Below are 13407 nucleotides of genomic sequence, written 5' to 3'. Positions count from 1 at the left end.
TGCATCTTGTATTTGGAGTGCTAAATGAGGTAATGTGTTTCAACATAATTAACCTGGAAAATGAAAATGCTTTAATGCAGGTTATTAAAAAAACTTTGTGTAGGAAGTATATATAATAAAAGATTCTTTACTGTACTGAGAATTAAATTTTATTCTAGGCCCTAGGGTGAGAAGAACACCGTCTTCCGCCACAAAGTCCAGTGCGAAGAAAGTGAAGAAACGGAACCCGTGGTCAGATGATGAATCTAAATCTGAAAGTGACTTGGAAGAAAACGAACCTGTGATTATTCCAAGAGACTCGTTACTTAGAAGAGCCGCAGGTAATAATGAAAGTGTGTTTTTCAGTTTATGTGCAGAATGCAACGAGAGCCTTCTAAAGCTATTTAGCTAAAAGGGGGGGCACTGCTCCTTTCAAGGGATACTTGCGTGTACCTGCTTGCGTGCACAGGGTTTCCACTGAATATACCTTAATAAAGGCTCACCATAATTTTCTTCTTGCAATGTACGGTATTGCACAACAGATGACTGTGTTTGGGCATCATGCAAACCATGGGGAATGAGCCGCAGCCTTAGGTTTGGCTCTCCTACCTCTCAAAAGCCAGCTTCATAACCTATGGTTTCAAACAAACCACAGCTAAAATTAACCACAGTTTATTGGGTGGTTGCCAGAAGTAAAAGCTTCCAAATTCATCTTCGCAGCTTATGCTCAAGGAGAAAAGTGTGCAAGCCTAAAGCTTGCTGTGGTGTATGATTTCCATGATTACCTGTGGTTTATCATGGCATCAAAATGTACCCTATATTTTGTATAGCTTTGGTCTCAGGATGCAAACTACGGACTTTTTAAAACAGATGTTTAAATGTAGGTGACCCACTGAATGATTAATTGGAGAAAATTAGCTGGGGAATTCAAGCCAAACATGCAGAAACAAGTTTTTCCCCCCTGGGAAACATGCTTTCACTGGCAGGATTAAGAGAAAATAGGTGTGATGCAAGCTGGCTAAAACTTCAGATGCCAAGGACCAAAGTGAATATCACTTATCCCATAGGGACAATTATCTTTGATAATAGATGTTCAGCGGGCAAGATACTGACACTTCCTCATCCTGGCACTTGGCAAGGCTATGATTTTGAGTGACTCTTATTACCTCCCTGGTTATAAGTGTGTACACACATATATGTATATACAGAATCCCTAATTTTATTTGTATGCTGCCATAGTTAAAATGATGCTTAAGGCGGCTTACAACATGAGAAAAATACATAATTCAAAGCATAACAAAGCATAACAAAAGTGGTCATAAACAATAAATAAAACATCAAAAAGCACACAAACAATTTGAACAATTTCCACATAAATCATAAGATCTAAAATAAAGATGCAAAAAATATCAATAACAGCAACAAACCACCCCCACCTCTGCAACACCCCCGTCTAAGAGTCTGTTCAGCAGCAACTTGCTTTTGTAGGTGGAGTCAGCCACACCCTCCCAGCCAGCTGGGAAAATGCCTGCAAGGCAGGGAGCAGGTCTTCCAGGACTCACAGCCAATACAGGGTGTGAGTGTGTGTGTGCTCTTCAGCTTGATTTTCAAGATGGCTTACAATTTGATTAAATTGCAGAAGCAACTCACTCAAAAAAGTGTCAAAACCCAAAAGAAAGCAAGAGCAGAAAACAAAACAGTCATCAACAGCATTAAATTACATTTAGAACCACTAACGGAAAATTTACTCATGGGATTCAAAACCCCACTAAAAGCGTTTATAGATTACAGTGGTTTTAACCAGTGTCTAAAAACAGAAGTGGTTTTTCAGGGGGCTATTATGGAGGTGCTTTCTTGCCACCAGGTGCAACAAAATGAATGGCAAGTTGTTGTTGTTGTTGTTGTTTTTCTTCCTCCTCCTCCTCCTCCTCCTCCTCCTCCTCCTCCTCCCCTTCTTCTTCTTCTTCTTCTTCTTCTTCTTCTTCTTCTTCTTCTTCTTCGTACCCTGCCCATCTGGCTGGGTGGCTTCCAACAAAGATTAAACAAAGATTAAAAATACATTAAAACACCGGTCATTAAAAACTTCCCTAAACAGGGCTGCCTTCAGCACAAAACTACTTATTGTTTGTCTGAGTTTTATTTTTCTTCACATGTGTTTTGGTGCCCTGGGCAGAAAATGCCTAGCTCACCCTGGCAACTAGCAAAACCTGTTTTAAAGAGGCAAATCACATTTTATTAACCCAAATATCAAGCTTATTGAAGGTGGAAGTGATTTGACCATTAATCAAGTAGGGAGTGGTCTCTGTCCCTTTATTGTAAATAGGCCTAGGCTAAAACCTGATTGGTTAGTCAGAAAATCATCTCACTGGCAATTGGCCAGCAGTTAAAGCACACCATTGGTTTAGAGCGCTATCCAGAGCAGTTGAAGCAACACCCAGCTAGATCAATTAACCCAAAGGAATAAAGAAACAAATAAGCCAATACTAGAAGAGGAAGCACCAGAAACAGAACTGGTGCTGACAGAGTTAGATACACAACCCTCAAGCCCGCGACCCCTTACAGTCCTTTGCAAACTGATACAACAATTATGAAATATTACTATTTCATTTTATATACAGCCATTTATCAAAAGATCGCAGGGTGTTGTACATTAGAAACACATTACAAAACATCCATGATAAAAACAATAAAAAGCATATTGATGGATAGCCTAATAGTAAAATAATAATAATAACAGTCCCGTCCCCCCACTTTCGCAGGCCATAGATTAATTAATAGCCATAGGTCTTGGTAAAGAGGAATGTTTTTGTCTGGTGTCTAAAGACATGTGGTGATGGTGCCAGGCAAACCTCTCTGGGGAGACCATTCCACAATCAGGGAGCATAGAGAAGGGCCTCAGATGACAAGCGCAGGGTCTGGATCGGTTTGTATGAGGAGAGACGGTCCTTTTTGTCAAGATGGATGACACAGTTCCATCAAGGAATGTTTGCTTAGTTTTGTATGTGCATTTACCAGAGAGCTTTCTGGTAGCTTTGCTTTAGAGGCGATTGCAGTGTAGTTCATTTCTCTGTTGTTTACAGAGCATTAGTGTCTCCCCATGGATGGGCTGCTAGTCTTTATCCCTTATGGGAAAAGTTACTTGTTCATCTTTCTCTAAGCTGCCATACCCTCCACGTTTGTCGTTTTCTTAAGGTATGCACGATATCTTGCATCAGACACTTTAGGGTTGACATTTCCTAGAATGTGCAGTGTATAAATTCACAAATAAATATTGATGCCATTGTCTGTCTTCACAGCTGAAAGGCCTAAGTACACCTTTGATTTCTCAGAAGAGGAAGATGATGGTGAGGGTGACGAAGATGCTAACAATAATAATGATCTAGATGAACTGAAAATAAAAACATCTCCCATCATCAATGACAGAGAAGATGAATTTGAGCCTTTAGATGGTCTAGAAAAGGATGAATATGACTTCTCCCCAGTCAAATCAAAACCTTCTCCAGAGTAAGTGCAGTAAGTTCAGGAAAGTGTGTCAGAAATATGCGAGAACAAATCTACCTGTTTGAAGAAGTGGTCAGTCCTCCCTGGTGTGTTTACCTTAGTCTTTTGCCCTTTGAAATGTGAAGATACATGCCATTGAGGCACTCTTTGATAAAAATCCTTAGACCAGGCACAAGTCACCTTGGTGCTATTCAGATGTTTTAGGCTACAACCTCCATCAACCCCACTCACCATGGCCAGTGATCACAGATTGTAGGAGAGATTAAGTGATTCACACCCCAGAACTGTGACCATTGCTCTTGAGAAAAAACAACTGTAGCTATCCTGAAATTTTAGCAAGATTCAAGCCATAAGAAGGAGAGAAACCTTGCCTGCAAATTTAATATAATTCTGGCCAAAAATAAAAAAGGGATTCTTTCTTTGGTTGTAATGGTGGGGGAGTGGGAAGAGAGAATTGAGATGCGTACAGCACCCAAGCCTTTGGATCTACTTTGGTTTTCCCATTACTGAATGGGGTGTGCAGGGGTTGGGTAATTTCAGTCCCCAAGCTGAATCAGACAGTGCTTATGAATTGGTGCAAGTCAAGTTGGACTCTCTATGAAGTGGTGAATCAGGGTCCATGATTGGTGACCTGCATTGGGCTTGTGTGTTTGCAAATTGTGCAGAGCTTCTGCCCTTGTAAAAGTAACTAATGGTTTCAAGTGCATGGTGCAACAGATACTTAAGTTTTCATTTTTACAACAGGAAGATTTCCCCAGAGAAGACCAATCAAGACTTCGGCAACCTCTTCACCTTTCCTTCTTATTCCCGGAAAGCCAATATTGGTAGGTATATATGTATATATGTTAATATAGTATTTCTGATATATCTACGAAGATAGCAATGTGCTTGGAATATATGAATTCCTTAGATCTGCCTCAAATTGCATACCTCAAGGAGCGATCATTTTCCAGTCAGGCAGTCAGCCGCCAAGATTTCAAAACCTTGAATTGTACGAGCATGAAGGAAGCAAAAGATGTTTAGTATGAAATGTGCTAGTCTTGTTCCCAAAAAGCTTAGAAGCTGTCTGAAAAAGCTCTGCCACTGTGCTCATGCCAGATGCCAACCCATGTCCCGGAAAATGGTAGGTCTGCCCTGTTGTGGTCCATCTCTGAGATGTGACAAGCTATAAAAGGGTTGCTAGATTATAAGAAGACCAGGACAGTGGTGTATGAAGTACACAATGCTTCAGCTTGTTCTGTGAACTGCCCTGAAACCTCTGGGATATTGGGTGGTATATAAATTCAATAAATAATAATAATAAATAACTTGCACTGGTTTCTCAAGGGGTGGGCAACTTGGTGTGTGCAATCCAGTGCTGAGCAAGCCAACCATTTCTCCCCATTAAGTACCCATCCATTATCTGCCACTGTGGGGGTCAGGAAGGAGTCACCCATACAAAGGCACAAACTGTGTAATCTTAGAATTAAGTGAATGCTGGTAAGCTTGAATGGGAGGTAGCATATTTCAAACATTAAGATCTTATGTGTGTGTGTGGGGGTAAAGTTTAATTTTAATGTGAGGAAGTAGAAAGCGTTCCTATATTTAGCCTAACTGTGAAAAGGGTGATGACATGTTAAAACCTTTTATTTAGATACATCCAAGTTTGACAGTGATGACGAAGATTCAACACCAGTCTTCTCCTCCTCTTTTACTCAGAAACAGACAGAGAAACCTCCAAGTAAAGTGGTAGTTGCTAAAAAAGGCAAGTATTTGGATTTGCTGGTTAGCTTGCTCATTTAAAATATGCTCTATTGTGTTGCAGCAAAAGAAGTAGTAGCATTAACTAGAGCCAGAAAATCCTATTCCATTGATAGGCAAACTAAAGCCTGGGGGCCGGATCTGGCCTTCTAAATTCGGCCCACGGACGGTCCTGTAATCAGCGTGTTTTTACATGAGTAGAATGCATCCTTTTATTTCAAATGTATGTCTGGGTTATTTGTGGGGCATAAGAATTGGTTCATTTTTTCCCTTCAAAATATAGTCCGGTCCCCCACAAGGTCTGAGGGACAGTGGACTGGCCCCTGCTGAAAAAGTTTGCTGACCCCTGTCTATTTAGTCTCTGCCACCTGCAGTCTGAAGGGTAGCAAAACAGGGGAAGATCCTCGGCTTGAGACAGTAGACAGCCATTACCAGTCAGGGTAGACAGTTTGAAGCTAAGTGGACCAAAGGTATCCCCCCAAAAAGAACCCCCCAATATATTTAGAGGTGGATTATGGAACTAAAAGGCTTTGGCACTGATGCTTAAAGAATACAGTGGTACCTCTGGATGCGAGCGGGATCATTCCGGAGCCCCATTCACATCCAGAAGCAAACGCAACCCGCGTCCGCCTGTGTCATGATTTGCCGCTTCCATGCATGTGTGTGCTGTCATTTTTACCATCTGCACATGTGCGAGCGGCGAAACCCAAAAGTAACACGGTCCGTTACTTCCGGGTCACCGCAGCGCACAACCCGAAAATACTTATCCCGAAGCTACTTCATAACAAAATACACAACAAAACCCCAGGCACTCAAATTAACACTTATAATGTATATGACTAAAAGGATAGTCTATATTACCAGAAGGGTATTGCATCCCATTTCTGAATTTCACTAATATTTCCTATAATAAATCAAGCATACCTACATCTGTTTTCCAAAATTCATCTACATATGAGTTGTGTTAAAAAAAAAAAATCTAATCTGGAATTTAGTTTTCAACACACAATATAACACTTCAAGAAGCACTGCAATTACTCTTCTGTATATATTAAAATCAGGAGCAGAAAATACTGATGTACAGTGAATTGCTAATAGGGGCAGAGTTATATGTTGCTCAGATTTGGAAAGAACAGTTGCAGAAGATATGGGACTGAACTGACGTTATCAGGAAAGAATATCAAATAATCATCAAGACAGATCCATAGAAAGATGGGCATTTTTATTAACTTTTGGAATATTCCAGATAACATAGTCCTGTGTAATTCTTTCCCACCCACATGATTTTGCATCCCATCTTCTTTAACAAAGTCAGATTTCTAATCCTTTCCTCCTTGTTGAACAATGCAAGTAAGTTTGTGGGTGGCTTGGTCTGCAGTGAACACAAAGGATAACAACCCACACATGCAGAAAATCATAAGTCATTCTTGAGCCTTTAAAAGTGAAAAAGAAAGCATAGGGAAGAAACAGAGCATTTCTTTGTAGGGGCTCTGCATGCTTGTAGGGAGAATCTGTTGTACTCATGGTAATGTAGTATTTCTTAATATAATTAGCAGCAAAACTGCCGGCGGATGTGCCCTCTAAACCGAAAAGACCTCCTAAGCCCAAGAAGATGGAAATAATTAACTCTGATTCAGAACCTGAATTCGGCATCCCAAAGAAGGCTGCAACTCCCAAAGGTAACAGTTTGGATGTTGCCTATTTTCACTTGATGCAGCAATGTGAGTGTAGGGAAGAACAGTTCTTTTTTTCTTCATCTCGGAATGAAGTTCGTTTAATTGGAATTAAGCAGGGGTGGAGTGCAAATGAGCTGCTGCACTTCTTTCCTGTTTTTGCTGTTAATATGTGAAAGGGAAACTGACCTTTTAGCAAGATGTACATTATCTGGCTGTGGATGCAGGTCACACATATCATGCCCTTGTGGAGGCTTGCATTTCTTCTTCACACTGGCAGTGTAAAGAGAGGATGCACGAAGCTGCTTTGAGGATGGGACGGAATATACTCAGGATGTGGGATGAGATTCAGGTCTTATGATACCCTAGCTGGAGAGTCACATTCACACAAACTGTTATGTAGTATCACAAACCCTTAAAGGTAAAGGGACCCCTAACCATTAGGTCCAGTCGTGGCCGACTCTGGGGTTGCATTGCTTATCTCGCTTTATCAGCCGAGGGAGCCGGCGTACAGCTTCCGGGTCATGTGGCCAGCATGACTAAGCCACTTCTGGCGAACCAGAGCAGCGCACGGAAACACCATTTACCTTCCCGCCAGAGTGGTACCTATTTATCTACTTGCACTTTGAGGTGCTTTCGAACTGCTAGGTTGGCAGGAGCAGTGACCGAGCAACGGGAGCTCATCCCGTCACAGGGATTCGAACCACCGACCTTCCGATCGGCTAGCCCAAGAGGCTCAGTGGTTTAACCCACAGCACCACCCGCGTCCCAGACCCTTAGCAGACCTTAAATCTTGTGTTCAACTGTTGTCACCGGGAGAACAAAAATACACTTTAAAGAGAAAGTATTTTTTAAAACGGAAGAGTTTGTGAACTGCAAGGCATACTGTGCTGTTACTATAAACTTTATAGTGGACACAGTGCTTTTCTTTCTGTGAATGAAGCTGTGGCCGTAGCCCTTACTGAGCATGAAAGCCCATGAAGTTATGCTACAGCAAGTGTGGGGAACCTTTGTTTCCAGATGTTGCTGAACTACAACTCCCACCAGCCCTAGCAAACATGGATAGTGGCTAGGGGTGATTGGTGTTGTAGTTCAGCAACATCTGGCACCTGAAAGGTTCCCAACTCTTGTGCTAAGGGGTGAATTGTAATAATTAAATCAGTCCACAAATGGTGAATGAACATTTAACAATGGCAAGTGTTTTTTGATGAAAAGGTAGCATGTCCTGGCTCTTACAATAGTAATAGTAATTGTAATTGTAATCAGTCCGCAAAAAGAAAGGGACGTTTCATGTAACTATTGGTTGTCGTAGCAATCAAAGGATTACTTCTTTCGCAGTTCTTTAGTCCCAAAAATGAGACTCCTGTGAAATGAAATAGAATTTGAGTTCCATAATTAATGCTTGTTTGATGATGATAGAAGATACTGAGCTGCTAAATTGGTAGCAGTAGCTTTCATTTTGCACTAGTACAAAGGTTTGGGTTGTGGAAATTTGGGTCTGACGTTTCTGGAAGAGGCAAAAGAATGTGCTGCATTTCTTTTGATGCTCGGGTATGGGGCATGTATTGGGAAGTTTTTTAAAATACCTTTACTATTGTAGAGAAATTTCAGTTCTAATGTGTTTTATTAATACACATAAACAAATTCCTATAGAGAATCATAGGTCAACAAATTTCGCTTGATTCAATCTATTCTACTAAAACTGTCAAATAACTTTGAGATAATCCAGTTTGCTATTCTGAAACATATAAATAACTGTTGCATATATATTTTCTTTAATGTTTTAGTAGGAAAAGGCAGAGGAGCAAAGAAAAGGAAAGCGTCTGGTTCTGAAAATGAAGGTGAATATAACCCGGGGAAGAAAACACCCAAGTCTACGCCAAGCAAGGTAAATTCAGCATCTACAAATTATTCTGACTTGTATTATATCTATTCCAACAACATAAACATTCTCTTTCTAGAGAATACAATAGTCAGTTTGAAGGTTAATAATTTAAAATTTCTGCCGGCAAACACCAACACATTAATACAAAAAAAATTAAAAAACAATTACAAACCCTAACAGCTAATAGCCTTAAGGTTTCCAGGGACAGTATCCTTCAGCCATCAAATTCCTGAGTCAACAGGAATGTTTAAAGTTCTTCCTAAACATTACTAAAGAGAAAGACGGATGCAGGGAGGGCAATTCCACAAATGGGGACCTATCACTGAGAACACCCTTTCATGGATCAGTGCCAACATTGTCACCCTCAACAGGGTCTCCCTTGCCGGTTGTAGAGCTGGAGATATGGGATGTGCTCTTAGGTGCTTGTGTCCCAAGCTGTTTATGACTTCATATGCTAGTACTAACACCTTGAATTGGGCCTGGTAGCTCACTGGCAGACAACGCAACGCTCTCAGAAGTGGAAACACATGTGTCACATCAAGCTGCTCCATTTACCAGCCTAGTGGACATATTCTTGAAAGACCTGCATTGGCTCCCAGTACGTTTACAAGCACAATTCAAAGTGTTGGTGCTGACCTTTAAAGCCCTAAACAGCCTCGGCCCAGGATACTTGAAGGAGCATCTCCACCCCCATCGTTCAGCCCAGACACTGAGGTCCAGCGCCGAGGGCCTTCTGGCGGTTCCCTCACTGCAAGAAATGAGGTTACAGGGAACCAGGCACAGGGCCTTCTCAGTAGTGGCGCCCTCCCTGTGGAATGCCCTCCCATCAGATGTCAAGGAAATAAACAACTACCTGACCTTTAGAAGACATCTGAAGGCAGCCCTGTTTAGGGAAGTTTTTAATGACTGATGTTTTAATATATTTTTAATCTCTTGTTGGAAGCCCCCCAGAGTGGCTGGGGAAACCCAGCCAGATGGGCGGGGTATGTAATAAATTATTATTATTATTCTGCAGTAGCTGCAACATGCAGTCTTCAAGGTAATGTCTATGTAGAGTCCATTACAGTAGTCCAGGCAGGAGCATGGACAACTAGGCCAGACTATCGCAGTGCAGGAATTGCTGTAGCTGGCAAACTGGGCTAAGTCACAGAAACCACGAGTTCTCCTAGACTACAAGCACATGTATGTTGAAGATTTTGGTTGCCTTAAGCAGGGATTTTAGATAACAGTTAAAGTATCGAATCAGTGTTAAAAGAACACTTCACGTGTGATCTTCACTAACTGTAAAAAAATAAATAAAAATCCTTATCAAACAGAAACCGAAGAAAGCCTCCTTTGATCAGGACTCAGATGTAGACATCTTCCCCTCAGAGTTTGCCTCTGAAGCAGCCTCCAGGCCGCGGACTGGACGGGCGAGAAAAGAAGTGAAATATTTTGCAGAGTCTGATGAAGATGACGATTTTGCGATGTTTAATTAAGTGCCCAAAGAGCACACAAACTTCCAACAAATATCTTATGTTGTCCTTTTGTCCCTTTTTGTCGCAGACTTTTTGTACATTTGACTTATTTTATGTGATGATGTAATTGATGGTTTTTTCTTATTGTGCGTAGGCATTTTAACATTTTGTTCTTACACCGACAGTTTTATGCTCTTTTTTACTCATTGAAATGTCATGTATTTGTCTGACCGGCTTGTAGAAATGTTCTAGGGAGCTGTGCAAAAGCACACATTTTAACTGTCATGGTTGCAAACTGCAAACCTGCTTTTTGAAATGAAGTTTAAACATTAAAAAAAATTATAAAAACCATTTCCTTGCGTTTGGGGGCTTGGACTAAAAAGACACTGCTATTGACCACAGGTATAAAATAAATATATTTTATTCTTTGCCAGGAGATTCCATGGAAAAAGGTAAACAGTATATGAACATAGAAAGCATTGTTAAACAATCTCAATGTACAAACAGAGCCAGTGAAAGTACATCACAGACTTGCTAGAATATATAAAAAAAATTCACTAGTGCTTTAAAATGAAACCTAAGAAACTGACACTTAAAAATTGTAACCACGCTACCACATTTTCCACTCTGTTTTATGGTGATTAACAAAGTCAAAGAGGCAGATTCTCATCTCTGCTTTTGGGTATTCTAGTGACAGCCCCTTGTTACCAGAGAATAGGACTGTGGGGCTTGGGGGGGGGACAGTTTCTCCATATTTGTTTTCACTAGTGTCACCAATTCAGAGGTAGTGAGTATGCCTGGTCATTATTAGCCCAAAAATTTCCCCCTAACAGCTTGTGAACAAGAAAACAAAACAAAAAAAACATTAACACTGGAAAGTGTTTCTGCCTTGAAGGCTATAACTGAAGTTAAAAATTTAGTATTTATTTTTAAATGCAGAGAAGTCAGCCAAGTAACAAACCCCCTTGTAAATTTTAAAGTGACATTAACAGTAAAACAAATTACATCCAAATAACTGGTCTGGCAGTTACATGTATACAGAAGTTCCTTCTGGTAGTGCAGTGAATTTCTTTGTCTCCTTTTACTGGGAAAGAAAGAAATACAAACCGAGGCCATTAAAAAAAAGAGCAAAGACAAGGTTTCATCCTAACTAAATTAGAATGTCTCTCTTAGAACTTTTTTTCACCTGGACATGTAAGCGGTCCATTTCGTAAGCATGATGTCTGGGTCATTTCATGTACGCAAGAGAAAAGGAAAGCACCAAACATCCAGTCGAGAAAGTACAGGCCCATATATTTTGTTTATGTACAAAGTCATCAGAAATGGGTAAAAACCATAATTTTAACCTCTTGTTTGAGATCTGTCTTGTCACCGTACAATCTTGGATTTCCAGCAGAAACAATTGAAGCTTAACTAGTTTATTATTTCATGAACTAGTTCATTTAGCATTTCAAAAGTTTATGGTTTCAAGTTAAGCTGCAAGGCATCTGTTTGGGTATGTGTGTGTGTGTGTACATATAATACGGGTACACATGAAAAGTTCTTGGTCCTTGTTGGGTTTTAGTGTGTTTATATATAAGTCCAGAAAATGAGCAGCAGCAAAGACTATTCTTGCGTCTCATCCCTGTCTAAAAAATGTTAGGAATGTCGCTGGAGAACGTCTTATTGCACCAGTGGGGATTGACTCACGCTGCTGTTGTCCACGGAACTTGGGGAGATGCTAGGACTGTGCTCTGCTGTGGTCCCGGTTGAGCTTGGGGTCAGTGGTTCGTGTCCTTCTGAGTTTTCCAACATTTCTTGGATGAGAGGCGGCATAGAGCCAGGGATTTCCATTTTCAGTGTAATAACACGTTCAGCACCTTTTAAAAAAGACGAAAAACAAGATTTGAATTTATCAAGTCGGGTTTCTTTAAAGTAAAAGGCACAGCTTTCAGGGGACAGGAAACCCAGAGACTAGGATTAGCCTCTCTTTAAGGTGGAAGAGAGGCTTGCGAGCGCCAGGAGCCAGTTCTGTGTATGCACAAGAAAGTGCTCAGAAGCAACGTTTGCCCAGGTAGAAGCACCTGCTTCATGTTCAAAGCTGCTGAAGAACACATCCTTTTCATGCCATAATAGACTATACTAAGAATGGAGTCACAGGTCACTTACTTCAGGGGTCACTTTAAAAATAAAAAGCTCTTACATGTCAGGGGAACCCATACTTTGTAATCATCAGCCACACAGCGCAGCAGGCTACTGTAGGCCTCTGCTGCTTTGGATGCCCAAATATTTTTTATCGTGCTACATGAGTTATTCAGCTTACCAATGCCAGGTTATTATAGCTGTACAATCTTTGACTGATTCTTGTGAATGGTTCCCTCCCCCATTAAATATATCAATACATCGGCAATTATAACCAATCTGCTACTATAAAGGGGTGCACGTCTAAAATACTTAAGCTCTCGTCACTATTGCCTAATTTTTGCATTTTATTCCCACCATTCAGCTACCCCCTTAGAATTTTCACCTTTAAATATCTGCCAACTAAGATTTCATTTTGTGCATCTGATGAATCAGGTTTGAGTCCATGACAGTGTCAAGCCAAAATAAATTTGTTAGTCCACTGCAGCAACATCAAAGAGTCTAGGTTAAGACTTAAACGTTTAACCAAAGATTCAGAAGCACAATAATACTTGGCTGACTGCATGGACAGGTTACAAAGGAACACAGGGCTGCTTCAAGTGGTAATCATACAGTAAGTAGTCCTAGTATTCCACCCTAACTATGTTAAAAGCTGTAGGTGCAAATAAAGATGTGAAGGCCTGGGAAAAAACCAGTCCCTCACCCCCCATTTCCCCCCAAAGCCATTTTTCCCCCTGGAAAAATTGGGTGGGGGAGTGTGTGGAATATTCAAATGATATCAAACTTTTTTCAATTTTTATGGAAAACCCCCACAAACAATCTGTCCCATCCCCCCATTTTTTCCAGGCCTTCCCATCTCTAGACAGTGCAAAGCATTTGTTCCTATTTTCTCCATGCACTTCTCTGCATGGAAGATGTGAGGAACAGCTACAGAATGGCAGGAAGGAAAGTCAAAACCCATTCAATTTATCTCCGATTTCTGTATCTTCAATACTTCAGGACAAACAGTAGTGGATAGTACTGGAGGAGGCTGAAAGATCAATTATTTGCC

The 13407-nt window shown here is 40.8% G+C and overlaps 2 protein-coding genes across 12 annotated transcripts in view; one reads left to right on the top strand and one right to left on the bottom strand.

The window, feature by feature from the left end:
* TOP2B (DNA topoisomerase II beta) overlaps nucleotides 1-10586 on the top strand; it is a 42112-nt gene extending 31526 nt beyond the window's left edge. For 2 of the 5 annotated variants that reach the window (XM_053410524.1, XM_053410525.1), the window contains exons 30-36: nucleotides 159-320; nucleotides 3276-3483; nucleotides 4225-4304; nucleotides 5114-5224; nucleotides 6774-6899; nucleotides 8681-8781; nucleotides 10095-10586. In XM_053410524.1, coding sequence (XP_053266499.1) covers nucleotides 159-320; nucleotides 3276-3483; nucleotides 4225-4304; nucleotides 5114-5224; nucleotides 6774-6899; nucleotides 8681-8781; nucleotides 10095-10256 — 950 coding nt within the window. In that variant the 3' untranslated portion in view covers nucleotides 10257-10586. The remainder of the gene's footprint in view (nucleotides 1-158; nucleotides 321-3275; nucleotides 3484-4224; nucleotides 4305-5113; nucleotides 5225-6773; nucleotides 6900-8680; nucleotides 8782-10094) is intronic. The other 3 variants (XM_053410528.1, XM_053410526.1, XM_053410527.1) reach the window with 3 other exon arrangements.
* A 54-nt stretch (nucleotides 10587-10640) lies between these two features.
* RARB (retinoic acid receptor beta) overlaps nucleotides 10641-13407 on the bottom strand; it is a 347370-nt gene continuing 344603 nt past the window's right edge. For all 7 annotated transcript variants that reach the window (XM_053410538.1, XM_053410536.1, XM_053410537.1 and 4 more), the window contains one exon: nucleotides 10641-12094. In XM_053410538.1, coding sequence (XP_053266513.1) covers nucleotides 11898-12094 — 197 coding nt within the window. In that variant the 3' untranslated portion in view covers nucleotides 10641-11897. The remainder of the gene's footprint in view (nucleotides 12095-13407) is intronic.

The sequence above is a fragment of the Podarcis raffonei genome, chromosome 12 (assembly GCF_027172205.1).
Source record: "Podarcis raffonei isolate rPodRaf1 chromosome 12, rPodRaf1.pri, whole genome shotgun sequence".
NCBI lineage: Eukaryota > Metazoa > Chordata > Lepidosauria > Squamata > Lacertidae > Podarcis > Podarcis raffonei.
This window is presented reverse-complemented; position numbering and strand designations above follow the sequence as displayed.